Source organism: Diplotaxodon limnothrissa, linkage group LG15 (genome assembly GCF_057381915.1).
Source record: "Diplotaxodon limnothrissa isolate DT_005_m linkage group LG15, D_limnothrissa_male_GT1.1, whole genome shotgun sequence".
NCBI lineage: Eukaryota > Metazoa > Chordata > Actinopteri > Cichliformes > Cichlidae > Diplotaxodon > Diplotaxodon limnothrissa.
Window position 1 is genome coordinate 39,386,430 of NC_140610.1, and position 27,979 is coordinate 39,414,408.

Genomic DNA, 27,979 nt, shown 5'->3' on the forward strand with positions numbered 1-27,979 from the left:
ATCATTCTGCTAAAGTGGTGTGACATTTATACCTCTGGCTGCATGTCTCTTGTGAAACACGCACTGTTAGAATTAAAAAGTATCCACTATGAGGTCATTCAATGGAAATGTCTGTTTTTCTGTCCCTTAAAGAAATATTACACTTAAAAAAATGGTAAATGGTAAATGGCCTGTATTTATATAGCGCTTTACTAGTCCCTAAGGACCCCAAAGCGCTTTACATATCCAGTCATCCACCCATTCACACACACATTCACAAATGCTTCAAAGTTACAAATTATTTATTTCCTAAAATGAAACAATGTTATTTGAACAAGTACACCTTCCATCACTTTGACAGTATTGGTTATTAAATCAGTTATACATCAATTCAAGCACAATATGAGTGCTTGTGGCCACAGCTTTGCTTTTATGTTAAAAATATTTTTTTTACCATTTAAAATGCAATATTTTTTTTAAATAAATATGACTGACACCATGTGGTTTGATGCCCTGTAGCAGCCATTTTGTAAAAGGCATTTTTCATGAAAATTGTCACTGGCATGTTCCCTTACATAACACTAGAGCCCTTACTTAATAACTGGATCTTGGTAACACCAGTGACTTTATTTGACTGTGCAAATAAACTTGATCAAAAGCTGTTCATGCAGTTCTTTCAAGCATCAATGGTTCTTAAAGTACTGTATACCGCAGCTGTGTGCCATATGTGTCCCCAGATGTGTGTCACTGGTGTTACTGTGTGTTTTCCCCCCGGCACATTAAACACAATAAATTGATAATTTTACATCTATCAATTTTTTTTAGACTTCAGGGTTAAGATCAAAAGGAGTCCATCATTACTCATTTTTAACTCTTATTCTAATAATTTCATTGTTGTAGCAAATAAATGTCACACTTTTAACAAAGCTGATTGAAAATGGTAATCTCATCCGGATTTGTTGCGTTCCTCTTCTTCTGTGACTAAATGTGCTGAGAGATTGAAGAAGTAATATTTCCTGAGGTTTTAAATGCCTTTCATCGTACTCCTGTTGAAGCATGTAAATTATGTAGAAAGTGTTGTTGGTGAAAGTGAAGTGTCATTTTTTCTTATTTAACTGTTTTCAAGACACTTTTGTTGCTTTTTGCTTTCTTTATTTCTTTCTCTTTTTTAAATAAAGCAAGCAATTGATCAGAGTTGCCGAAGGAGTAAGGTAAATGTACAAAAATTATTTAAAAAATCATTAAAATCATTAAGCTGTCATTTTTGAGAATATGTGAAGTCAAAAAGTTACATTGTAATATTGTTGTAGTGTTTAAAAATGTGAAAAATAAATACATTTTAGCACGTTTATGTAGAATTGACCCTATCAATTAAAGGTGACAGCCTACGTTATTTTTAGATAATTATAATCTTGTTATTGTTATGGGGTTTTGTCTTTTGTAAGTTTTTTTTAAATGGCTTGTCTTTGTAAAAATCTGTCCTTTCCGAGCGCAAAAACGCAGCACCAGATGAAAAAAATGAAATCTCGTTTAGAAATCCCGCGATATGTCGCGTCGACCAGACCCGTTAGTAGCGCTGTTACCCCGCCGCCCAACCAGTCAGTGTACAACCGGGGAGAGAGTAGACATGCAGGATCCTGACTAGATTTCTCCGGAGTTTGAGGACGAGCACTGAGTTATGACGGAGTGCACCATTAAACCAGGGTCTGTGTTTTGTAACTGAATCGTATAAATCACAGAATAAGAAAACCAGCGCAGGAGAAATAGTTGAAAGCCAGCACCGGTCTGACAGTCAGCGTGTGGGAATGGCAGCTCCCCGGCCGATAAAAGGCATCCTGAAAAACAAGAACAGCGCTACAAACAAGTCGCTGCCCGACGATGAGCCAAAAGAGATTACAGAACAAGTCCCGGGGCTCTCGGAGGATGACCAACAGTAAGTTTTGCCTGAGCTGTGCTGAGGCTGGTAGCCGAGTAACGTTAGCTAACGATGGCTAAACACTTGTTAGCCTTTCTAACGTTACCCCGCTGTCACCCCATTGGCTGTTAATGTTTGCCGGCAATGTGTGGTGCCGAATTGAGAACTTTCTGGGTGTTTCTGTAACTATCAGACAGTGATGTCTTGTCTCTGATTTAAACCTTGATGGGAGGTATGACCGAGCGCTAACGTTTACACGGTGTAAATTAGTGTAAATTACACCCCCTTCGAAGCAGGTTAGCCTGTAATAAACAATCACCACATGCAGTGTGACTGTAACGCCTGCTAACAAACGGTTATTCTGTTAGAGGTTTCAGTGCCCATCACTGTGTAGTAGCATGAATCAGCACTAGTAAAAGAAGGTGTGGAGCTGTTACCGCGATAGTGACAGCTTTCAGATGACCATTACCATAATAGGCATAATAACGTGAAGTTGGGCAAAAAGTGGCGCGTTTACGCATGGATGTGTAGACTAATGTATTGCGAGAGGATCGAGGATTTTCATGACCTAATCTAAGGCCATTAATTTCATCAACCTTCTCTGCCAGTGATTTTAAGCAGCAAGTGGTTTGTTTTATGGTTATGGATCAAGATTTGGATAAGGAAAAAAACCTCTGCATGTTAAAGAAATACACTGCATGCGATGCATGTCTAATGCAAGCACCGTGTAACACTTTGCCTGTTAAAGGATGTATTAGAGTGATCGATATCTACGACATTTACAGCACAGCTACAATCAACACCCTGTTACTAGACCACACTGTCCCTACGGCTTAAACTTTATACTAAATACTACGTGTTGCCAAAGATTTGATTAGTCTGCCAGACTTCAGATTTGTGTCCTCTTTCATTTTCCTCTGATATTTATGTCTGACACTGACATTATCACTGAAACAACTGTCTGTGGTAAACATGGTCGTCCTCATGCATGTTTCGAAAAGCAAAAGAAATATGTTGTATCACTTAAGAAAAACAAACCTTAAAAAACAAACTAGAAACAATCATATTTTCTGAAGCAGTTCATCGGCATATAGAATTGCTCAGCAAAGCATGAAAGGACAGGACATTAGCAGTCACAAACATCATGTTACTTTGAGTAAGATCCTGAATGCATCACTTTATGCTACCTCAAGCTTTTGCATTTTTGATACACTGCCAGAGCACCACAAATCTGCTGTGGGGGGAAAATCAAGGATTCTGATTCACTTTAGTCAAGGTGATTATTATTCTGCTCTTTCAAGGGTTGAATTCAGTACCATACTGTAAACCATACCTTCAACAGACCTGAAACAGCTGCTGCAAGCCAGCACCATAAGGAGACAGGACATCCAAATCATCAGCATATATCAAATGGTTAATAAGGCTCTCCCTGATTTAGTGTTTTAGAAAGACTATCCTTATATAAGTTGAAGAGAACAGGTGACAGTATCCCACCTAGTCAAATAAAAAGGGTGTAGATGCGCTCCTGCCTCACTGAACTCAGATTGATATGAACAGCAATAATGTGGGATTCTTATCAGATATGAGGGGGGACACACTCACATCTCATAACACTGCTGTTGAATATTCATGAGGCTTGGTATAACCTCTGCTTTCTGAACACATCTAATTTGACCTTTATTTCCAGCTGCCTATCAGATTTTATGGGCACCTCACGTTATTTGGCTTAACATCCAACTTCATGTTGGCCAGCGCGACTGCTCACATAACCACTAGTAGTAAAGGATATCAAGGATGGGGGTGGGGTTGCTTCAGATTCGGGACCATTGCAGGGCAAATAAATCAGAGTGGGCCAATAGTCTCACAGGGACGTGACTAGGGTACCTAATGAAATGCTGATATGCAGAAACCGGTGCAGAGAACTGCTTAATCAGCCATCCTGTTGCCTGTTAGGTACTTGTGCTGAGGATTGAGTTGACAAGAGCTGCAGGTTATCTTCTCTCTGTCTGGAGCCTCACCTTCTCATATGCATTTGACTGTGGCAGGGAACATGAACCAAATGACCGAATCCAGTTAGGTCATTTCCACAGCCAACTTTCTGTTTTCTCTCTGGCCTCAGGCAACTGTGCGTAAGCAAACTTTTGAAGCTGTTGAATTAGGTTGTATTAGTGCCAACAAGGTCAAATTTTAACAAAGGGACCATATATAAGTAAGCAAGGTGGTTCCATTTGGCTCTGCTGTTTTTTGATTATCCCGGTAATGTGTGACATTAGGAGACGTGGCATAGTGTGATCGAGGAGTGGACACAAATCCTAATAAGATCAAAAATGGTGACTTAGTCGGGTATTTGTGACAGGAGGAATACCTGAAGCAAAAAAGAATAACGTTTGCACAGGAAGTTATCAAGGTTAATGCAGAGAGGTTCAGATCCCTCATTAGTGAACCCTTGAGCAAGTTTGAGTCACTGCAAAGCACATTTGCTGTATGGGCTAAACTTTTAAAAAATGAACCCTGCTTACAGGATACAGCTTTACATATGTTGATGTGATGAAGTCAATAAAATGAATGTACACAACATATGAGGGCTTTTGAGGCACTACATGAAATGAGTTCTGTGTGCTTTATAGTCATGGACATTTATTAACACCACCCACCTGCCAAATGCTGCTACATTTTTGGGAGCTCACTGGACTCTATCAATAACAGCATTTATCATGTTCATGAATAAACCCTCCACATGTCTTACTGGTTACTTTCAAAGGGTAACCATCCAGTTCTTTTTACTTGGCAGAGGCTAACTGTGATTTACCATCCACTGTGCCTGCTGTTTATCCTGTGCCATCACGTCTAGACAGGAGGAGCTCTCTCTGAGCTGCAGCATGAGAAATTAGGCCATACCAGGATGGCAGTTAATAGTGAATTCCTAATTCAACAGTGAATCAAGCTTTTTCTGTACTGTTCTAAAAATAGCCTCTCTTTGACTGACGAGGAAGTGGAGGAAAAAGAGTTTTCTGGATGGATCCCGTGTGCAGCCAAGCACCAAATCCATGGAGAACTCGAGCTGGACCGTGTCAACACTGTCTGCATGCAGAGCATCCATGCTCTCATATTGTACCAATATAGATGTTAATGTTTTGTCTTCAAACATTTTTCATAATTTTCAAAACCTTGGGTAAATGCTCGTCATCCCCTCCCCCCAAAACAAATAAACAACAAAATAAATCAAAACAAAAAAGCCACAAGATATAATAATCAAGTTGTTTATTTAGTCTGATAGATATTGTTGAGAATCAAATGGTTAAGCAACACAGGAAGATGTAATGCACAATAAAGCTGATTTCAGAATCATCTAGAGTTTTAAAGCCTTATCAGTCCAGGGTTTCTATCTCTAAATGGGACTTTTTTGGGGGGGGGGGGGCGGTTACACATGTACATCACTGGTTTGCGTATAGTTAAAGCAATGACTCTGTATTACCTTACTCAACAGAGATGGTCTTGTTATTTTTGGCCATTTGTTAAATATCAGTGTTTTTAAGATAAGATAAGATAACCTTTATTAGTCCCACACGTGGGAAATTTGTTTTGTCACAGCAGGAAGTGGACAGTGCAAAAGTTATGAGGCAAAAATTAGAATACAATAAGAATAAATACAGTACACAACTGTACAGAATAGAATAAAATAAAATACTATATACAGTAGAATAAAATAAAATAAATATACAATAAGATAAAAATAGAATACAAATACAAATACTATATACAACTGAGTAAAAATACAACGATGACAGAAAGGATTATTGCACTTAGTATTATTGCATATGTATGGATGTGTGTGCTTGATCAGTTAAAGTCTTTATTATGGAGTCTGACAGCAGTGGGGAGGAAAGACCTGCGAAATCTCTCCGTCCCACACCGTGGGTGCCGCAGTCTCCCACTGAAGGAGCTGCTCAGTGCTGTCACAGTCTGCTGCATGGGGTGGGAGATGTTGTCCATCAGGGATGACAGCTTAGCCGCCGTTCTCCTGTCACTCACCACCTCCACTGGGTCCAGAGGGCATCCTAGAACAGAGCTGGCCCTTCGGATCACCCTGTTCAGTCTCTTCCTGTCCCCAGCAGAGATGCTGCCGCCCCAGCAGACCACGCCATAAAAGATAGCAGAAGCCACAACAGAGTCATAGAAGGTCTTCAGGAGTGGGCCCTCCACTCCAAACGACCTGAGTCTCCGCAGCAGGTACAGCCTGCTCTGCCCTTTCCTGTAGAGGGCGTCTGAGTTATGAGTCCAGTCCAGTCTATTGTTCAGATGAACACCAAGGTACCTGTAGCTGTCCACAGCCTCAATGTCCATACCTTGGATGTTCAGTGGTTGCAGTGGAGAATGCTTGTGCCTGCAGAAGTCTACCACCAGTTCCTTGGTTTTACTGGCGTTGATCTGGAGGTAGTTCAGCTGGCACCAGTCCACAAAGTCTTGGGTCAGACCTCTGTACTCCTTGTCGTCCCCATCAGTGATGAGGCCGACTATTGCAGAGTCATCAGAGAACTTCTGCAGGAAGCACTGGGTGGAATTGTGGGAGAAGTCTGCAGTGTAGATGGTGAAGAGGAACGGAGCCAGAACCGTTCCCTGTGGGGCCCCCGTACTGCAGACGACCCTGTCCGACACACAGCCCTGAGTCCTCACATACTGTGGTCGGTCGGTGAGGTAGTCCAGGATCCAGGATTTGTTTTGTTTTTTAAATGCTTGTATTTTTATCTCTGTCCTAATGAGTGTCCTGTATTTGGAGGTCAAAATCTCCTTCATAGGTACCAGCACAGCGTTACAAAGCAGGTTTTTTTTTTTTTTTTTTTAAACATCCCAATAGTCAGTGTGTGCATGAATGTATTTAAAGGCTTATTATCTGAAGGTTTTATTGTAGAATACAGGCAGTTTATATACCGAATGATTTGCCCTGTTGAATGTCATTCACAAAAGAGTTGGTAAGGCTAATTTCTGCCATGATTTTAAGTTGGCAGCACTAACAAAGAGCAACAGCACAAACATGTTCTCCTTCTTATCATCTTCAATTGTATAAAACATCCCATTCCCTCCACCAGCTCGCTCTGCCAGCAGGATATCCTGAAGTAGCTTTACAAAAACCCACCATTCATTTATGTGACCACCTGTCCGTGTTTACGCGCTTCATGCACTCTCAGTCTGACTCTGTGGTTTACAGTCAGTGCGATGCACCTTTTAGAATTTTTTTTCTTTATCATCTCTTAGATGAAACAAACAGGATCCGCTATTCCAGCAATTTGTGTTCATGGACATGAATTGGGGCCTTTTTATCATGACCTTTGGCACAAATACAAAGTTTTGTGTTTCAGTAGAAAGATTGGCATGTCTGAATGAGCTGCTGTTCACAAGAATCTTGGACACGTTACCATGGTGACCATGAAAACAGTTCTAAAATAACTAGCAGCCATTGCATTTTTAGCCCAAGCTGTGATTTTCTTTTTCCAAACCTAACCAAGTTATGTATTTTGAATTAATCACATATTATGTGTTAATAAATAATGCAAAAGTGTGAATGGTATGTGACTCCTATATGGCTCTGATGTGAGCGGAAAAAGGAGTCGCTCCGTCAACAACCCCCAGCCACTAGGGCTGCTCGATTATGGCAAAAATGATAATCACGATTATTTTCACTGAAATTGAGATCTCGATTATTTGACGATATTTATTTAACCCTTTAAGACCTACTATAGAACCAAGTCCACCAGAGCTTATATTATTTTTATTTATTTTTTTTTACATGCTGTAGTGCCATTTGTGGGAGCATTTCAAGTTGCTATACATCAATACAACTGTTATAGCCCATATTTTAATAATATGTATGCATTAAGTCCATAGTAATTACATAAATTGCAAAAAAGTGCAATAAACTACAAAAAAAATTGAAAATCGCTTTTGTTTTGTTTACATATATTTCTACTTGGAGAAATTTAAGAGGTTTATCCCTCAAAACTTTAAATACAATAAAGTTGCAAAAAATAGTTTCCCACCACAGGAAATTTATTTTGAGTGTCTTCATAGTTTTATTTTGGAGATACAGCAATTTTTATATACTGCAGGAAAAACAAAAAACAATCCTATGATGCAAATTTGCAAAGAAAACAGCATGTGCATCATTTCACTGTGGGAAGTGTTACGAACAGCTGATAGGAACGGCAAAGCGTGTTTCTGGAATATTATGCTTTTGTTCCTGCAAGCGCTTTTTATGCAATTTTTGCAAAGCTATATGTGGAACGAAACCGTGACCGAGGACAAGCTGATGGCATCAGATGTAAGTACAGCTCCTCCGGTTTCATATGCAAAACAAATTATTGCGCTAGCTTACACGGTTCAGGTTCTACAGGGATTTAAAAATAGTTACGCAAAACGGAGCGTGCTGCTCTGACCGGCTTTAAAGGGTTAACAATGACTTTAAAAAAATAATATAAAATAGTGTGCAACACCACTGAAGTTTTTTTTTTTTTAAACTCTCTTTTCAACCAACGGCAGTCACTCTCCAAATAACTTCTGCTTAGCTTTCCGAGCTTCCCTCGGGTCCTCTTAATCAGCGGTCTCCACCCTTTTTTGCGCCACGGACCGGTTTATGCCCGACAATATTTTCACGGACCGGCCTTTAAGGTGTCGCGGATAAATGAGGGAGGGGCTAATAATCGGCTCAGTCATTTTTAATGATCGTTGAAAGCCCAGATCGTAATCGTGATTAAAATTCGATTAATTGAGCAGCCCTACCAGCCACCCCTAAATGTGGGTGAAGTTGTCTTTTTTTGTTTTGCTTTTTTTTAAAGCAGAAAATGTTGATCTTGTGTTGTACGTGGACCAAGATCATTACAAACACGACAGAGCAGATTCAATTCAAGAAAACAAAACACATGTCCACAGACATGAGTTTGCAGAGCAGCAGGTGTGACAGCTTTACAAACTGCCACGAGATTGCTTTGGATTTGAAAAAGCAAAGATAAATCTTAGAAGAAAATAAAGTAATAGGGTTCATTAGAAGCGGGGATTATATTCCTTCTGCATTCAAGGCTAAAAAACAAGCACTGTTCCTTGTCCCTTTAATCACCCACTGCTATTTAGTTAACAGTAATGTCTGAGTCTCACACCCAGTCATATATAATTCATTGATGCCTCCATGAAATCCAACCTTTCCCTAACTGTCTCGCAGGCCTCATCATGGCTGTATGATGTAGTGTCAGACTGGTAGGCAGTGAATCTCTGATTTTCCATAACATGGATAGTAGACAAAACTTTGTTAACCTCTGGCTGTCATTTTACACTCCTCTGTACAGGTCAGATGGGGTCAACTGTGTTTCCAGTTGAAACTGGAAACACAGTTGACCAGCCAGCTTTTTTATCGAGGAAAGATCAACAGGTGTCTAACAGCCTCTTGTCTACCAGGTTAAAGTGTGACCACAGCTTTTTTAAGAAGCAGTAAAATGTGCAGATATCTTACTCTTTTGTGGCACATGGCCCAGGAGTGGGTCGTAATTTAGTGTTATACCACCTGCGGGTGTAGTTTTGTTCAGATAAAATGAAACATTTGACCTTTGAAGTTTAGGATTCGTGACGTCATCGTGATTGCCAGTGCATTTAATTTGTGTTCCACCCTGCTCCGCTTCTCCCCTGAACATTTTCCTCTACAGTCTGAGCAGATCAGAGGAGCTTAAGGAATAGTTTTCGTCCTAATTCTAGCTGGCCGTCTCTCAAACTTTGTGTAATCTTTTTCTGTGCTGTACCCAAGGGTGCGCACACTTGTTAAGTATATATCTTAATAATTCTCACTGTATTATCACTGACCTGCCAAATGAGTAATCAAAAAGTTGCTGTGTTGTCTAATAATTGTGAGACTATTTGGCTGTGACCATCTGTAAATGCAAGCAGATATAGGCCACTTTTACCAGTGTGGTTTACAGTAGATCAGTTGGAGGGGACAAAGGGAAAATGATAACGACTACATAAATGTTCAAATGGTTGTCTACGTTATCTTTTCTATTGCTTGCTCAACAGTTTGCAGTCAGCAGATGGATTTAATAGGAGGTTATCTTAACCATGAGTTATCCTTATTTGCTCACACAAACCTGGTATTGGCTTGCTTTGTTTTTTCTCCTCTCACACCACCACAGTCTGCACAGCAGTAACTGAGGAGGTGGCTCATGGCCTTCTTTTCAGGCCGTCTGCCTGTTGTGTGGTCTTGATCAGAGCTGATATTTGGTGAAATTCAAAGTTAAACTGGGACACCTGTAAAAACTGATTAGCTCTTCCCTGTGGCTGGTATTCATTTCCTTCCCTGGCTGCTACTGCTTTAATGCTAATTTTCCACGCTCCCTGTTGTAAATATTTAATTTGGCACTTTCATTTGGTTTAATTAAGCGTTCCCTTTGGCACGCTTCCTTTTTATGTTGTTTCCCCGTGAGCCAGGTCATGGCACTCGCTTAGAGTACTCAGGAAGCAGTATATTTTGTGAATTTATACTGACCTCTGTTTATAAACTGTGCCCGCTGCTGTTACTGCTGGCGGGCTGATGCTGCGGTAGAGGGCACAGGGGCTGGACCTTTCCTCACCGCCCTCTGCCTATGCCACCTGATAGCACGGCTCAGCTCGCAGTGATGACTCACTCTATTTAATGAGTTTTCCTGAAGCGTTATGTCGCCAGCTGTTGACCACCTTCGAGAGGAAGTCATCATCACATAAGAGATGGAGCTCTATATTTAGTGTGTACTAGTAGTTGGTTGTGTCCTGTTTTTTCTTCGCGTGCAGAGGCAGGTGCTTCATCTTTGCACTACAATTTTCACGATGCTCTTAATGACTTAGTGAAGATGTTTGGTGGGAATGAAACAGAGGGGTCTGCTTCTGTTTTCTTTTCTTTTTTTTATAAATATAAATGAAACACTAGAGTAGGGCTGCCACGATTAGTCGACTAGTCACGATTATGTCGACTATTAAAATCGTCGACGACTAATTTAATAGTCGACGCATCGTTTGAAGCTTTGTAAGATCACAAAGGACGCAGGAATGAGTAGTAGGATTTAAGAGTGTAATAACGGACTGAAACAGAAGATGGCAGCACTGCATGTACAAGGATGCCAGCTGCCGTTAAACCCCGAAGAAGAAGAAGCTGTGTCCCAGAATTCATAGCGCAGCCCAGCGCAGTTGTCGACAATGGCGGCAGCTAGTTAGTTTTAACTTTACTCTTATTATTCTTTCTGGGTCACAAAATAAACGTTTAACATATTTTCAGGCGAGAATGTAGCTGTGTAAACCTCAAATATCTGCTCAGTTTATCAAGACACCACATATTTTCAAAAGCGCTCCGACGTTTTCGGAGACGTCTGTTACCCACTAGCTCGTTAGCTAGGCGGGGGCAAGGCTAACTAGAGCCGTGAGAACACCGGACTCCCGGCAAATCGTTTTCAAACCCACCGCCGTCTTTCGCTAGTCAGGTTAAACATATATATAAGTCACTTAGATAACTTAAAAATGTTAGTTTGGCTTTCTTTAGTATTTTATTTGTTCCTGAGTAAATCGGTTTGGCTGAGATTAAAGTTATAGTTTTTGCACAGCTAAAACTGTCAAGCAGACAGCTGATTATCAGAAGTGTGAGACGCTGGAGAATATACTCCGGTGTCCTGTTATATTTTAGAAAGCAAGGAGTTTATTAAACTTCACCGAAACAATCTGCAAATTTCATTAAAAATTAATAAACTACCATCTTGTCTTTATTTTTAGTTAGCACAAACACTTCAAGCTGTAAGCTAATGATAGTTATATAAGACCAGATGCTGCTGGTGCAATAAGCTGTACGCTGTACGTCCAATGGATGATGATCTGATTAGTCGACTAATCGCAAAAATAATCGGTGACTAGTCGACTATCAAAATAATCGTTTGTGGCAGCCCTACACTAGAGTGAAGTAAACAAAACACTAATGTGCAAAATCCTGTTTATTTCCAAGACCCTAGTCTGCTGTTATGTTGCTGAAGCTCTGCTTGTCTTTAGTCTTGTCTGATTTGACTCTTGCAGCTGAAATTTTCCCCAACTTGTCAAGTAGGAAGAAAGGAGCCACAGCAATCTCAGGTCATGAATACTTTGATGCAGATGAAAGCTTTGTGGTTGATATATTTGTAAAAAGTGCACATTGATTCTGTGCATTCATTCCAAAAGCAGCTTATTTAGAGTATTTTCTTCCACTGCTAGGCCACTTTGTGAGCCACAGTTCAGGCTAGCAGCATTGTCCCATTTGGTGCTCAAGTTTTAGCCAAACCTGGCGATTGGAAGGTTTATATCAGTATTGAGATCTACTAATCCTCTGTTCCAATCCTCTGTTTTGATGTGTCATTGTGACAAGCCAGGAGATCTACCTGTTCTTCCAGTGGAGTTCCTTTTTGAATTTGTCTTGTAAGTCTGAGATTAGCCGTAATCCATGTATGGGAAAGCTACATCAGCCTGGCCCAGCCCGGACATCGCAGGGCCTTTGCTTTGGTTTGGGAACAGCAGTGGGTGAAGTCCTCCAACAGTTGATTCTTTTGTCATAATGCACAAAAATTAAAGTTGCCTTGGAATGCATCGCAACATCCTGACAGTAAAAATAAGCTGTTACGTTGGAGGGTTGGGCGGTGGCACTTCTGTGAGGTTGGTGAGCACCAAGCATTTTGGCAGCTGATGAGAATCTTTTCTCCACCGCCCAGCTGTGTACCACTGTTAGCATGGTGACATAATAGGGACAATGTTGCACATGTATCTGATCTGTTTACATTAAAAAAACACTGACTATGCCCTCTTTCCTAATGTCGTCAGGAAAGGCAGCGCGCCGGATTGACCAGGGAGATACGTGCTCTCTGTCATGCCTCTCACGCATGAAAAGGAGAGAGTTTGTCATCCTATAATCACTTAATCTGAGGCAGTCCCCATCATGACAGGCAAACATCTCGTGTAGTCTGAGTTCAGCATGAGTCCAACTGTTTAGAAATTGACATAAACGCAGCTCTTGTGTTTGAAGCTTTCATGTAAACAGTTTAATGAACCAGTTCATTCACATCAAGCAGTTGTAGCGCTCAAGTCTGTGGAGCTTTTTTGGCTTGTCGCAGGAGGCGGTGGATTAAGCATCTCCTGCCTCCCACTCCTTCCTGTCTCCCGTGATACTTGACCTTTTGTTCCATGAACAAAGTCAAGATGTGGTACCTTAGCAGAAGAAAGCAGAGCTGGGTTAACCAGACCCTGATAACCTTGAATTGAGGCTGTTTGGCTGAACATGTCTGGAATTAGAAGTTTTAAATGTGTGAAAAGTAGAAAGTTTCCTTGGCTTGGAATAAACTGAAAGGAGAAAGAAATGTGAATATAAAATGGAAATTATTACAAGTAAGTCTACAGAAATCTGCCAAACTCTTGGCAGTGCAAAAACATCTTCTGTGAGTTAAAAGAAACAGTTCCAGCATCACTCCTCTTGGCAGGTGGCAGGTGTTCTCTTTATCCTCCTGAGCAAAAATTCAAATTCAGCACTGATTTGCTGTCTTTGTCTCAGTTCATTTCCTCTAAGGATTTGAAAGGGTAGCACGGATTAGTGTAATTTTTGAACAAAACAAAGCCGAGGTGAAAACCTTATTCCCCAGATGAGAATAAAACCATTTGAGGGATTAGAAGCAGACGTGCTAAAGAGAGATGGAACCAGAATCAACTCTTGATGCGATTGTTTCAAATGAGTCAGTTGTTGGACTTTTGGCCTCATTCACTCACAGCTGATAAGCCTCACCACCCACTTAAACCCACACCCTCATCTGCAATGTGTTACCTTGACACAAAAGCAAAGGCCGTGGCACTTCCTGGTAGTTGCTGGGACAAACTGGTGCGGAGGACATTTCTGGGCCGTGTGTGTGTGTGTGTTTGTGTGTGTGTGTTCCCAAAATAATGCGGTCTGAGTGAAAACTGGGGCACATTCAGTCCTAGATTAAATCTGTTCACTCGTCTCCCTGGAGGAAACTGGGATGGGATGGTAGCTGGGTGCGCAGTGGTCCACATTGAGTGACTGTTTAACCCTTCTTCTTCCATCCATTTTACAGGAAGAAGTCCCAGAAATGGGATGAGATGAACATCCTGGCCACATACCATCCACCTGACAAAGATTACGGCCTGATGAAGATCGATGAACCCAGCACACCTTACAACAGGTTCAAAATATCATTTTAAATATTACTAAAACAGCACTCTACAGGGCAGTTTATCATTCGTTTCTTTTTTCTATAGAGGTGCCTGACTGTTCAGGACTTTTTCTTGCCCTGCTTTCATTATCCACTTTATAAACTTCTCTTTCAGGATGATTGGGGATGACGAAGATGAAGGGGCACTGAGTGACTCAGACGGCCAAAGTGGACTTGCAGTCGATGACCTGGCATCAAAGTAAGAATTGAACTTGAGCGCTGGGAGACAAATGCAAATGAAAAGCGAGGGTGCAGCTGATTGTAGACGCTATCATTGTTGTCCTTCAACGGGAATGTGCATAAAAATGACTCCGATGGCTTTCAGACACTGAGCGCCATGTTACTGCACAATTAGTCCCAGTGACAGAACTTGTAGTAATATTCTGATCCACAAACATATGAAGCAGTCTGTGTGTTTTTCTTAACAGCTGTTCCATTCAGTTAAAGTATGACTTCAAATATACTCCGATGAATAAGTGTTTTTACTTAAATGTATGCTGGAAGTTGGAAGGACTATAATGCCAGCATATAGTCACATCCTGCTGATTCGTTTTTAAATATGTGACCTATTGCAAGTAGTTTCGGTGACCACTTTGAATTGCAAGGGAATCAATCGCACATCAGGTGGGAAGCAACCTGTCTCCAACCAAGGTTGGCAAATAATTGCCATCTGATCGTCAATCAGAGCCACCGAGTGCAACTTGTCTACGATGCTTTGCAATGAGAGTTGACTCAACTTGTTGCCACCTGGGTATATTCATGTATAAAAGCAAGGCTATTGAGTGCCTGTGTCACCTTGCAGTTATCTGCCATGCTGCAGCAACAGTGTCACTATTTGTAAAGGAATTAGCTTCAGATTTGTGAGGTTATCACGGATGATGAAGTCAAATAAGAGTAGGAACGGAAATAAGCTTCTTTTTTTCAGTGTTGTATTGGGCTTATAAGTATTTGGTGATGACAACAGATGTAAACACGATTTGCTTATCAATGAGTTTGAGGTGCTTTCTTTCATGGACATCTTATTACTGCTTATGCTAACAAACCCCCAGCTAACATTGCAGGTTCTTCTGCTGTCCTCAGGCTGGGGCTAAACCCTGTTTTTGGTCTGCCAACAAATTTCTTCTATACTGTAACACGCTTGCTAAAGCCACTATGGCACTGTTTGTATTTGAAATCTGAGAATTTTACAGTATGTGTGTTATCAAATCCAGTTTGAATGCACTCCACATGTAATCTCTTGGAGTGAAAATACTGAATTAGGAGCTGAAGCTTGAGGGCATACTGAAGATAGGTGCTTTTACAAAACAAGTGATTTGTGTCATAATTCATGGACACAAATGGAAAGCAGGAGGGCGGATAACATCTTATTGTCTCCTGCTATTGCGATCCAAAAGGTCTGTGTTCAGAAGCCACTCCGAGCCGTGATGCGGACGCTAACGGGAAGCTCGAGAAGCGTGTCCGCTGCGAGTTACTGTGCTTACATAAGCGTATCGGCGCAGTTGGGGATGAGCTCGTTCGAGTGTGTGTGCTCCAGAGTGTAGCGATTAGCTTCAGGCTTGGAAGTCAATTAGCCTCCTTTGTTTGCTTGTGCAATGAGTGCCAGCCATTGTTTTACACTAAACCCTCCAGATAGTGCAGCAGCTGCTCTCTTCCTCTGCGCTCTTCCTCGTTTAGATCCTCAGCATCCACTCTCTCTCTCGCTCCCGTCATCCATCAGTTATCCAACTGTGCTTTTCCTGTGCTACCTTTGCTTCTTAACTGTATCTCACGTGCCATCTCTCTTCCTCTTGTCTTCACAATGCTTCGCCAGCATTGTTTCAGCACATAGAAACAGCTCTCGAGCTGGTTGGTTGGAGAGCAGTTGCACAGTAAATGGGAGCTTCCCCGTGGGCACTTTCACATTTTCACTACCATCCACTCAGCCATGACTCGTTATTCATTTTGTCCACCTCTGTTAAAGCTCTTTGTTATTTTTATCTCATGCTTGAGTACTCGCACACTCTCATCCCTGCACTTTTCACTCTGCCTACTTGTTTTTCCACCTCCCCTAATGCCTCTCCTGCTTTGTTTCTCTCCAGTTTATTTGTTTGTTTTAACCACTCACAGTGACTTTGAGGCTCTATCAGTCATTGCCTGTTTGCGTTTGGTTTCACACTTGTGTAATGGAGTGAAACCGAAATTAAGACAAGTAAAATTGGATTGTGAATCTCTTAATGTATGCCCTTTCTGTTTCTCTCTTAAGGCTGGTGGCAGCAGAGGGCTCAGAGCCTCGCTTCATGAAAGAAGAGGAGGAGAGCAGCGAGGAGGAGGAAGAGGAGCTCACTCCCGAAGAACAAGGTAGACATCCACTCAGATTTCAGTGGAATACTGCAATTTTTTTCTCTGAAGCGGTCATGGGCTTGCAGCCTATTTTGGCGTGTGCGTCCTGCAGTTCACCTGTTTATGTATTCCTTCCACCTCAACACAAAGTGTCCTACACAGCTGTGAGGGTGACTAAATGCAGAGTGACACTCCACAGCCAAGTGCTGGCAGAGAGGGGACAGACTGAGAAAGAGCTCAAGTGTTCGGTGTGCTCTTGACCTTCTGCTGACTTCCTACACACACACACACACACACACACACACACACACACACACACACACACACACACACACACACACAGAATGTATTACTGTTGCTGGCTTTTATATTTATATCTGGCCCGTGCAGGCAACAGCGAGAGAACAGTCTGGAAAGTCACAAATCCGGTCAATATCCTCCCAACTGCAAGAGCATCATCAGCAGTTTTTGGACGTGCAGTTTAATCATGTGACACAACAGGATGATAAGATTTGTTAAAAGCAATAACAACAGATGTGTGTTAGTGCATGTTAATAGGATTGTCATTAAAGTACTCTAACACTGAATTTTCTACCACAGATTATCTGTTGTTAATTAAGTTAATTTATTTATGTAATGGACAAGCCCAAAGATGGGATTGGATGGGTTTTTTTTGCAGTATAATAATCTGAAAATCTAATTAAATTAGAAGTAAACTATCCCGGGGTTTCATCTCAGTGGGACATGCCAGCGTGCAAAATCCAATCCAATTTTATTTATAAAGCACTTTAAAATACCCAGCACAGGAACAAAGTGCTGTACAGAAAATAAGTTAAAACAATAGAATAACAAAAAACAGCAAATTAAATAAATAAAACACATAAGACATAAAATTAAAACAGCCCTATGTTAAAGCAAAAACAAGATAAAACAGCATCGAATCACCTAAAAACAACTAAAATAAAAATAAAAAACCAACATCTCACGTGGTGTCAAAGGCCAAGGTAAAGAGGTGGGTTTTCAAGAGTGACTTAAAAACAGATAAAGAAGTGGCCTGTCTAATCTCTAAAGGAAGCTCGTTCCACCGTTTGGGAGCTGCTACAGCAAAAGCACGATCTCCTCTAAGTTTACGCCCAGTCCTGGGTATCTTCAGGAGCAGCTGATCAGCTGACCTGAGAGAGCGGGTGGGTGTATAAGGCTGTAGCAGCTCAGAGAGATAAGATGGAGCTAGGCCATGGAGAGCTTTAAAAGTAAATAAAAGAATTTTAAAATGAATCCTAAAAGAAATGGGCAGCCAGTGAAGTGAAGCTAAAACAGGGGAAATGTGCTCAAACTTTCGAGTGCCAGTTAAAAGACGAGCTGCGGCATTTTGCACCCTCTGTAGATGACTAATATATAATGCACTGACCCCTATATAAAGTGCATTACAGTAATCCAGCCGAGTGCTAACAAAGGCGTGGATCACTGTCTCAAAGTGCTGCCGTGAAAGACTTGGCTTTATTTTTGCAGCTGCCTGAGGTGAAAGAAGCTAGATTTTACCACGGCCTTAATTTGATTATCAAACTTTAGATCACAGTCCACTTTGACCCCCAGGTTTGTGACAGTTGGCTTAACATACTGTGCCAGGGAATCTACATACACATTGGGGGTCTCAGTGGGGCTGCCAAAAACCATCACCTCTGTCTTTTTATCATTGAATTTTAAAAAGTTAACAGACATCCAAGCCTTAATGTCATCGAGACACTGAAGTAATGGCTGTGTAAGGTATCTGCCTTTTTTCTTTAGAGGGACATAGATCTGACAGTCATCAGCATAAAAGTGGAAAGCAATGCCGTGCTTTCTCAGTACAGAACCAAGAGGAAGCAGATATAAAGAGAAGAGGAGGGGGCCTAGAACTGAGCCCTGTGGGACACCACACAAGAGGGGAGCGGAGGACGACGCATAGTCACCAAGGCTGACACAAAAAGTTCGCCCCGTCAAGTAGGACCTGAACCACTCCAGTGCTGTGCCCCTAATGCCCACCCAGTGCTCCAAACGAGAGAATAAAATGGCATGATCCACGGTATCAAACGCAGCTGTCAAATCTAAAAGCACAAGAACAACACAGTCCCCAGCATCAGTCGCTAAAAATATGTCATTAAAACTTTTAAAAGGGCTGATTCAGTGCTATGAAAGGGTTTAAAACCAGATTGGAAAACCTCTAAAACATTTTGCTTTTCCAGGAAGGCCATTATTTGGCTGTAAACTACCTTTTCAAGAATTTTGGAAAGAAAAGGTAGTTTGGAGATAGGCCTGTAATTTGCAAGAACCATAGGATCAAGAGCAGGTTTTTTAATCAGGGGTTTGACTACTGCATGTTTAAAATCTTTAGGGACAACACCTGACATCAGACTATGGTTTACCAGCTCAAGCACCAAAGGACCAACTGTAGGTAACACCTCTTTTAAAAGTCGAGGAGGGACAGCATCATTTGGAGACCCTGCAGGCTTAAGATGACCAACAGTCTCCTTTAAAAAGGATAGAGTCACAGGCTCAAACCTGTCAAAGACAGCAGAGCAGGAAACAGAGACTGAGAGGTCGTGAGCATGAGGAGAGATTTGAGCCCTTGTGGAGGAGACCTTCTCGATAAAAAAGTGTAAAAAATTTTCACAGGCTTCTGATGAGGGCTCAATACAGTCAGTATATGGTGCATTAAGAACAGAGTTAATAGTATTAAATAAAACACGTGGGTTGTGGCAGTTTGACAAAATAATGTCAGATAAGTGTTTTCTTTTGGCATCTTTTACAGTTCTTTGATATCGACGCCAACAGTCCTTCAGCATCTGGAATGACACTTGTAGTTTGTCCTTTTTCCACTTGCGCTCAGCTCGACGGCAGTCGCGTCTGACAGCTCGGGTCAAGTCGTTCAGCCAGGGCTCAGATTTAGTTTTAGGCAGTCTGGATTTTAATGGAGCCACAGTGTCCAAAGCAGTCCGACAGGTAGAATAAAACCATGAGCTCAGTTCCTCAGTCTGGCTGCATAAAAAATCCGGGATCTTACAGATCTGGTCAAAGACTGTTGAAAAGTGTTCAGCAGTGGAGGAGTTAAAAACACGACAGCGCTGAGCAGCAGCGCGAGTTTTAACTGAGGCACAGGCAAGAGGAACTTCAAACATCACAGGACTGTGGTCAGAAAACACAGCATCACAAATCTCTATGTTAAAAACAGAAAAACCATGAGATAAAACAAGATCAAGCGTGTGTCCACGTTCATGTGTGGGACCTGTCACACATTGCACCAGATTAAACGAATCAATAAGGTTTAAAAAGCCCTTCGCCATGGGCATGTCAGGACAACACACGTGAATATTAAAATCCCCAGCAATAAGAACACGATCATATTTTGGCATGAATTCAGCCAAGAAGTCAGCAAAGTCACTCACAAAGTCCTTATTGTATTTTGGAGGCCGGTAAACCACCGCACACAACACTGTGTGAGAGCAGCCCAGCTCAAACACAGACAGTTCAAAGCTGGTGAATGACGGGGTTGATAGCTGCTTACATTTAAAATGACTTTTAAAGATCGTAGCTATTCCTCCTCCTCGGCCCAACATACGTGGGGAATTAAAATAGCAGCAATCGCCGGGTAGAAGATCCGAGAAGATGCTGCACTCACCGGCGCTCAGCCACGTCTCGCACACACAAAGAAAATCCAGTCCTCGGGATGTGAAAAAATCCTTCAGGATAAACGTTTTGTTCGCTAGGGACCTAGCATTTACCAGGCCAATCCTGGCGGTAAGCAGCGGATCCCCGTCGCTAGCCGTCCTAGAAGCCCGACACAGAGGCCGCAGGTTCCGCAGATTCACACCACGTCGGCGGGGGCGAGGAGAGCAGGGTTTTCGGGACATCCCATCTAGGCCGATGACAGGTACCAGCCAGGCACAGACAGGTTCCAACGATCGCCGAGAGAAACAGAAGTTTGGCACCACTCCTTGTTTTCTGGACAAGGGCTTAAGAGAATACCTTAAAGAAGCTTTCAGCTTCACCAGGAAGCCAGCCCTTCGACCCCGGCGACGGCACTTTTGCCGGAGTGGTGGATCTGGAACACGGCACAGGTGAGCCGGGATCTCCGATATTAGCGGGGGCAAAGTTTTATGTTCAGCTTGGTTCCACTTTGCCCAGCCTTTGACAGAAGGTCGGAGATCCAGTAGGGTTAGGCGATCATACACCAAGAGAGAGTTGGCATTTATTACAATAGTCAATAAAATCAAAACAAACAAACATAACACTGGCAGTGATAGACGGCAAGCCACACGCACCGGCGCCATCTTGGATCAATCAAAAGTAGCAGCGTTCATCCTCGACAATATTCATACAGTTTTATTATGCAGCCACAAAGTTATTTATTTTTTTAAATTATTAAATAGTCTTACATCAACAAGTACTGACACTAAATGTTTTTATTTGCTCTGTATTTCTGCGTACATGCAGTGTCTGAAATGGTTTAATTAGCCCACTGTTTCACACATTAGAAACTCTGCTTCTGCTTGGCCAAACCTCGTTGTAACCTTTACTGTCTCAGATGTGTGCATTAAATGCTGAGTTGGCCAGTGCCGCATCACTGACACTGTGAGGCGTAAACACAGGCCAGCAGCGCCTCTGTTAGGTCTCAAACAGGCTCCACACAAAACTGCTTACATTACACAAAGGCCAGCTGGATCAAACAGCAGAAATGCAGGAGTCGCGTAAACATTCACAACATCCACTCTGACTCACCGGTGAAGGTTATCAGTGTCCTCGAGGATGCGGTGTGGGCTAATCAAAGTCAATCGGAGCGTTTCCATGACCACAGGAGTACATGGCATTAGGGAAGGAATGAAAATTTCTGTGTTTAGTTGTTGATGGAGGAAGGATAGTGTTTGAGTCTGGAAGTGTAACTGGAACATTTCTCTTGGATGTCAGTGAAACCGATCCATATGATTGCTGAGGTTTTTGTGTGAAGATGTTGGCTTTCTTCTTTTAGTTGCTATAGCGACCCTCGCTGCAATGTCCAGACTGCAGGTCATGCCATGCTTGAGATTTTTTTTTTTTTTAAACAGGCACGTGTGTTTCCCTCTTATTCATTATTTTAGACCAAATAAAAAACTGCAGACACTTAAATTGTTGTCTATAGTTACTATATTGTCTATTGCAGATTGTTTACTGATGCCAGATGCAGATGTATTGTTGCATGCTTTTACAGTGCATCAACCTTTCCATGAGTCACAAGTAAAGCTCTGTTTTATCATTATAGTTATAACATGCCAGCATTGAACTCGCTGCTTTTGGCAAATTAAAGTGATTTCAAATGTCTCTGTCCCCTGTAGCCAAAAAGAAACAGTTTCAGATGATGAGGAAGATGCACTACAATGAGGGCCTAAACATCAAGCTAGCCCGCCAGCTCATCGCCAGCGAGCTAGAAGCTGACGAAGACGAGGAGATGAGAGATGACACGGAGGAGACGGAGGAGATCAGTGTTGACCCGCCACAGGAAGGTGAGGGGAGGGAGACTGCGGCCTGTTGGGTATTTGTTAGAGCAGTGATTCCCAAAGTGTGAGCTGGGGCCCCCTTGTGGGCACTTTGAATTCACTTTTTATTTGTATAAAAAGTGAATTCAAATTGGTAGTAGGAAGTGGTTAGTTTGTGATATTATTCATTATTCTTATTGTTTATGCCTCAACTCTTTGCATATGCCCAGGTAGCAATTTATAGCCAACAGCCTGTGTTTATGTTTTTTGAATAAAGTTTTCAAGGGAATACATTACTTGATTAGAGGATGAAAAAGCTGAATAAAATCAAAATATATCCACTCCTGTCTTTTCTCATGTCTTTGTTTCTTTCTTTCTCCAGCTGATTCTCTGGACTCATAGATGCCGTCTCCGACCTTCAGCCCTGCGTGTGTTTGTGTGTGCGTGTATTTGTCGACTCAAGAATCAGAAAGACAACGCTGCTGATGTTTTTAACACTGAGCAACACAGCAAAACACCGCTTCAACACCCATATAACAACTCTCAGCAGCCATTAAACTCCCGGTCACACGTCTGGCTCTACTTTTCCTTCCAACTGTGCAATATGACACACTGGTTTTTTCAGCCTCCACAGTCTGTACAACACACAAAAGAAGACTGTTGCTCCCTCCTCTTCCCTCTCCTGTTGCCAAGAATTTCTTCCTCCCGCCTCTTCTGAACTGGCGTCGCAGTGAAGGGTGTGATTCTGACCCTGAATGGAGGATCAAGGCCTTTAAAAAAAAAAAAAAAAAAAAAAAAGTACCAGGACTCCCGTCTGGGCGCTCCACACGGCTCCTCTGTCGGCCACAGAGCCAGCACATCAGCCCTGGAGGAAGCCAGGGGAAACCCCACGACCTCTTCAAAGGCGTATCCGAGACATGACGACGGCTCCTTCACCGATGGCTGTGAATATTTTATTTTTTTTGGGTATGTTTTTGTTTTGCTTTATAACCCGCTGCTCTGTTGTGTTGTCCTTCCCCCTTCAGTACTGTCTGTGATAAAAGTTGGTCCAAATGATGACCAGTTTGTTTGTTTGCTTTCATCCACACTCACGTTTCTTAACAGTTATGCTGAAGACTTCTCATTAGTGTAATGGTATTAAAGTAAGTTGGGGATTCTGTATGTAGCCCACAAAGTTTAAATTTTGCCACCAAAATAATAATAATAATCAAAATTTGATGCCTTACATTGATTAAACTCCTGACATTTGTAATATGTAGAGCAGTGCATCTCAGATTGAGGGCTGTGCTGAGACGGCGTCTTGACCGTGGGGCTGTTGGGCTTTTTGGTTTATAAGCCACTACTTGCAGTGCCTCACCTCGATACTCTCCCATATGGCTACACATTAACTGTATTTACATCAGCACATTGATTTGTTTTTCCCCTGGTATTTCTCAGTTTCATCATTTCGGTTTTACAAACGTGCGTGCCTCATCAGCACCTGATCGAATCCACTGAGAAATTCGGCCTGTGTGACGTCTACTGAGGCACTTTTTTTCTTTTTCTTTTTTTAAATCAGACTAAACTAAAATCGGTTTGTTTTGCTGGTGCATGTTGGGATATGAGGGAAGATCAACGGTATGAGTGTTCTCTTATTTTCCTCGGCAGAGCAGTAACGGTAATTTAAACAGTGTTTTGGGGGCTGTATTGAAGTCTTGCTGCTGAGGTAAAACATCCACTGGAGCGCTGGCTCTGCTCTTGCGTAATTTGCCTACTGCATTAGAGCTTTGACAGAATCTGTGATTATGTTATTTAGTTTGTGTTTTAAGCTTCATCACACACCAGTTGTCGGACTTGTCGAGTATCTTGGTGTGATGCAGTTTGGGATCTCTGTAGAAGGAGATGCTGATGCTACTGACCTTAATGGAGACGTCGGAAGTGGCTTTCGATGGTTTTTTGTAATGTTTGGTGTTCCTGCAAGCGCCGAGGAAGTTGCAACGTAGTCTGACTCGAGTAACAGAGGAAAGAAAGCAAAGGTCCCGATCCCGACTACACACTGTACGACTTGAGTCTAGTAAACAAAGAGGAGGTGTTTGAAATGAAAAGCGTGCAGGAGCCTTGACCGTCTCGTGTTTGGAGCTTTCATTTCCCTCTGACCCTTTAATTCCTCACTGTGATTGAAAGTATTGAGCTTTATATTGTGGGAATGCGGAAAATCATTGAAACATTTGGACTTCTGGATTTATTTTAGTCTTATATAAAAACACCTTCTAAGAGAAACTCTGTAAAGTGAGCAGCTAATTATCAAAGGGTTCTCATCAGGAAACAGGAAGTCGATGTTCTCTAGAAGCTCTTCTTCTTCGATGACTGAATCCATAGACTGATAGAAGAGTTCAGAGGACTTCATCTTCTCACTTAGATAAAAAGGACAAGATTAAAATCTGACACGATGACCCCGTAGGTGGTTATTACCCATCAAAAGAAAATGTGCCTCTCATGTATCTTTGTACATGTGTGTAAAATGAACATGATATGCCCCGTTGCTTGTTTCCCGTGTCTCGCACAACTTGTTTCCCCCCCGGTTTGCTTTCTAAGGATGATAGACTGTTAAGCAGCCCCACGACTTTGCACTGTCTCAGAGTGACATGGATGTTGAATCTGTGTTTGTACTTTGTTTTTTTTAAACTACCAGACTGCATGTTCTTTGCATCATCAGATTGTCTATATATTTTTTTCCTTTCTTTTTTTTTGTCTCTGACCATTAAACACACGTTGTTAGGAATTCCTGTCGTGTGGTTTGTTTTGGAGCAAGAAAATCTGAACTAAACGTGTGTCTGTCTGATTAAAGCCACAAATTACACAGCTTTTCTTAACTGCAGCTCACACAACTGTTTGGTCCTCTAGTTTTTGGGTGTTTAAACTTTTTCTCTTGACATGAGTGTGAAGAGAGAGAGAGAAGCCATTTTAGGTCATCATTCAATTTTTTTTAAAGATTTTTTTCTAGTTTTTCTAGTTTTTTTTTTTTTTTTTTTTTTTTTTTTTTAAAGAAAAAGCTGTAGAAAAATCCATATTTTAAGAAATAAATGTGTCCATTCCATTAACATACTTTCCCCCAAGTAGTCCTCATATAAGTTGGCAGAAATAAAAGTACCCATTTAAAAAAAAAAAAAAAGTCTCTTGAACTCAGTTATAATACTTAACAATGACTTCGCAGATATTTGAAGCTTCTAACCTAACTGGACTTTTTATTAGTAACACACAGTTGCTTTTTCCCCCTCGTACATTCAATCAGGTGCTGGAAACATTGGAGATTTTGGTCCACATGGACACGATCACGTCACACAGATACTGAAGATTTGTTGGCTGCACATCCGTGGTGTGAATCCTTTTCACCACATCACCAAGATGCTAGATTGGATTGAAATCTGGTGACTGTGGAAGCTGTTTGAGTGGAGGGAACTTATTGTTATTAGTTTAACGCACCTGTTTGGGATGATTTGAGCTATTTTGACCTGCTGCATTATCCTGCTGGAAGAAGCCATTTATGATGCCACTACTACCTGTAGTGATACGCGGCAGAATGAATCCATGCTTTCATGAAATTTTGGCACCACCATTTGAATGTGTCAGCAATGACCAGACTCATCAGACCAGGCAAAGTTTTTTCCAGTCTTTTATTGAGCAATTCATCTCTGTTAACCATAGAGATGGTTGTATGGGGAAATTCCCAGTTTCTTAAGCATTCAGACCAGCTTCTGGAGTACCAACAACGACGTTGCACTTAACATTGCCTTTTCCCCCAAATGTGATGCTCAGACGTGCATGGATAAATGGACTAAGCTGCTACTAAGCGATTAGCACATTAGACATTAGAAAACAAGCAGCCAAACAGGTGTACCTAACACTAGTGCGTATATGCAATATTCAAAAAATCTTCAGGTCTGCTTTTTAACGTTAAGGTACTTTATTGCTGCCCAACAACCCCAGATTTATTTCAGAAGTCTGCACTGCATTATAGCACAGATAAAAATCTGTTTTTCCATTAAGCTGAAGCAGATATTCTGCCTGATTCCAGGTGATCTACTTTACATTAACCATGTTACAGTCCCATCACAGTTGACTTTCACTATATAATGACTGAGCTAATGGTGCGTAAACAAATTAAAAGTAAAAAAGCACATAAAATATATCAACAATGAAATTATTTCAAGCATATTTAAAGTTAGTGCCATACAGATTTTCTTTAAATAAGCAAAAAAAAAAAAACAACAAAAAACAACAAAAAACAAACCCTCTTAACAGTAGGCTGCCACCAGATGGCGCTGTCGCACAAAACATCTCATCTTCCCGGAGGATTTCTAGTCATTCTCAGAGGATAAAGCTTGACATTCTCCGTGCAAAGGATTATTCTGCGTGTTTCGTCTGGTGTGTGTGTTTCCGGCAAGGAAAAAAGAAAAGAAATGCATCATCTGAGGTCCTATTCAGCCTCAAAGTGTCGCTGTACTGTAATCGAGGCAGGCGAACTTGTTTTCATTCCCGGGGAAAAGTGCTCATTATTCCACTCACTGTTTCTCGTGGAGGAGTGCTCGTGTACTTGAAGTGTAAAGCACAGTGGGGAACATCCCGTCCACCTCAGAGATCGTGTCGGCGATGAAAGAGCCATCACTCCTGCCTGTTTTCGAGGTTATGGACCAGCAAGATTATAATTGCTTTATAATTATAATAATAAAGATTCATATTTTATGCCAAACTAGAAAAAACAGGGAGTCTGTTTTGAGCAGAGCATATTTTCTTTACATATAAATTCATTTATATAAAAATATTTTCTATTAAAACAGTCTGAAAGCTTCAACGTCAATTTTAATATAACTTTATCATTCACACGCCTGGTTTCCAACATAAAACACGATACTGGCAAGAGTTAGTCAGCTGTATCAGTCACACCTGTAGGGAAATCATGGACACATTTAATGCAACACCTTCTGTGCACATTGCAGGTGCGGGAAATGTGAACCAGTGGCGATTCTAAGTTTAAACGTTTAGGGGAGCTCAGCTCTCATTCATGATGCCAGCAGTGCCTTGTAAATAAAATTAATGGAATATGCTGTTTGCAAATATAATCAGCCCTTTTTGCATTTGCACAACTCAGTTCAGTTGGATACACATTACAGTGTCACCTTCAAAAGCAATCTAAGCAGTTGGATGACCTATTGTAATGTCTGAGAATAATTCAGAGTGAATAATCAGACCTAATCCACCTGGTTTAACCTATTTTGGGTTTGAGCTTTTTTTTTTTTTTTTTTTAGCTTAGGTTTAGATATCAAACCCGAGGCTAACCCTAGAAGAGCAGGTTGCAAAGCCAAAACCGATTACAGTACAGCACAGTGCTTAGTGAAATCATCGTCAATGAATCTGGGTAAAACAAAAGCTACAGCTTTATAATTTTTGGTGAATTTGACTACATGTCCACACTTCCGGTTTATTTTGCTCTTTCTCTGTCTTTATGCCGTCACCCAAAAGTTAAATGTTACAGTGAATAAAAGATATAAACGGATCCATATCAGTTCATAGCATAATTCAAAGTGAGTAAAGCCTGCAGCTGGACATTGATCTGGAGCTGTACTGTAAACAACCACTGAAGCCCAGTTTGCCCATAAAAGGATTTTTTTTTCTGTTTTACAAACTAAAAAAATAAAGTATATGTGAGCAGACTAGAGAATCATAATGATTTATGCTACATTAGCCAAATTTGTTTATGTTATTTTGTCAAATAAAAACATGCAGATGCTTTATAAGTCACAGTGATTTCCACGTGTTATCAGAACAGTTTGTACTTCTGTTATATTCCAGTTAAAGTGTGTTTTAAATCCACATCACTGATTTGTGTCATTACATTACCTCTTCATTAGGGGTGCACTGATAAATGGGTCTAAACTTATTGAAAAAATCTTCAATTATGTTTAATTTTGCTGACATAAAAGCAGTTAAATTAAAAGTTACTAAAGATACTAAAGTCAGCTTATCATTTGTGGGCTGATGGCTACGTCTTGTGGTGGTTTCCTAAA

The 27,979-nt window shown here is 41.3% G+C and overlaps 1 protein-coding gene across 1 annotated transcript; it reads left to right on the forward strand.

Moving 5' to 3' along the window:
* The first annotated feature begins 1,458 nt into the window (after positions 1–1,458).
* Positions 1,459–24,776, forward strand: ppp1r2 (protein phosphatase 1, regulatory (inhibitor) subunit 2). Its single transcript, XM_085372155.1, has 6 exons — positions 1,459–1,912; positions 13,993–14,100; positions 14,246–14,329; positions 16,373–16,467; positions 21,795–21,962; positions 22,318–24,776. The coding sequence occupies exons 1-6, from the start codon at positions 1,785–1,787 to the stop codon at positions 22,335–22,337; spliced, it is 603 nt and encodes a 200-aa protein (XP_085228281.1). The 5' UTR covers positions 1,459–1,784; the 3' UTR covers positions 22,338–24,776.
* The last annotated feature ends 3,203 nt before the right edge of the window (positions 24,777–27,979 follow it).

Coding starts and splice junctions, on each gene's coding strand:
- ppp1r2 (XM_085372155.1), top strand. CDS start 1,785: ATGGCAGCTCCCCGGCCGATAAAAGGCATCCTGAAAAACAAGAACAGC. Junction 14,101..14,245: donor CCCAGCACACCTTACAACAG/GTTCAAAATATC, acceptor CTTCTCTTTCAG/GATGATTGGGGATGACGAAG. Junction 14,330..16,372: donor GTCGATGACCTGGCATCAAA/GTAAGAATTGAA, acceptor TTCTCTCTTAAG/GCTGGTGGCAGCAGAGGGCT.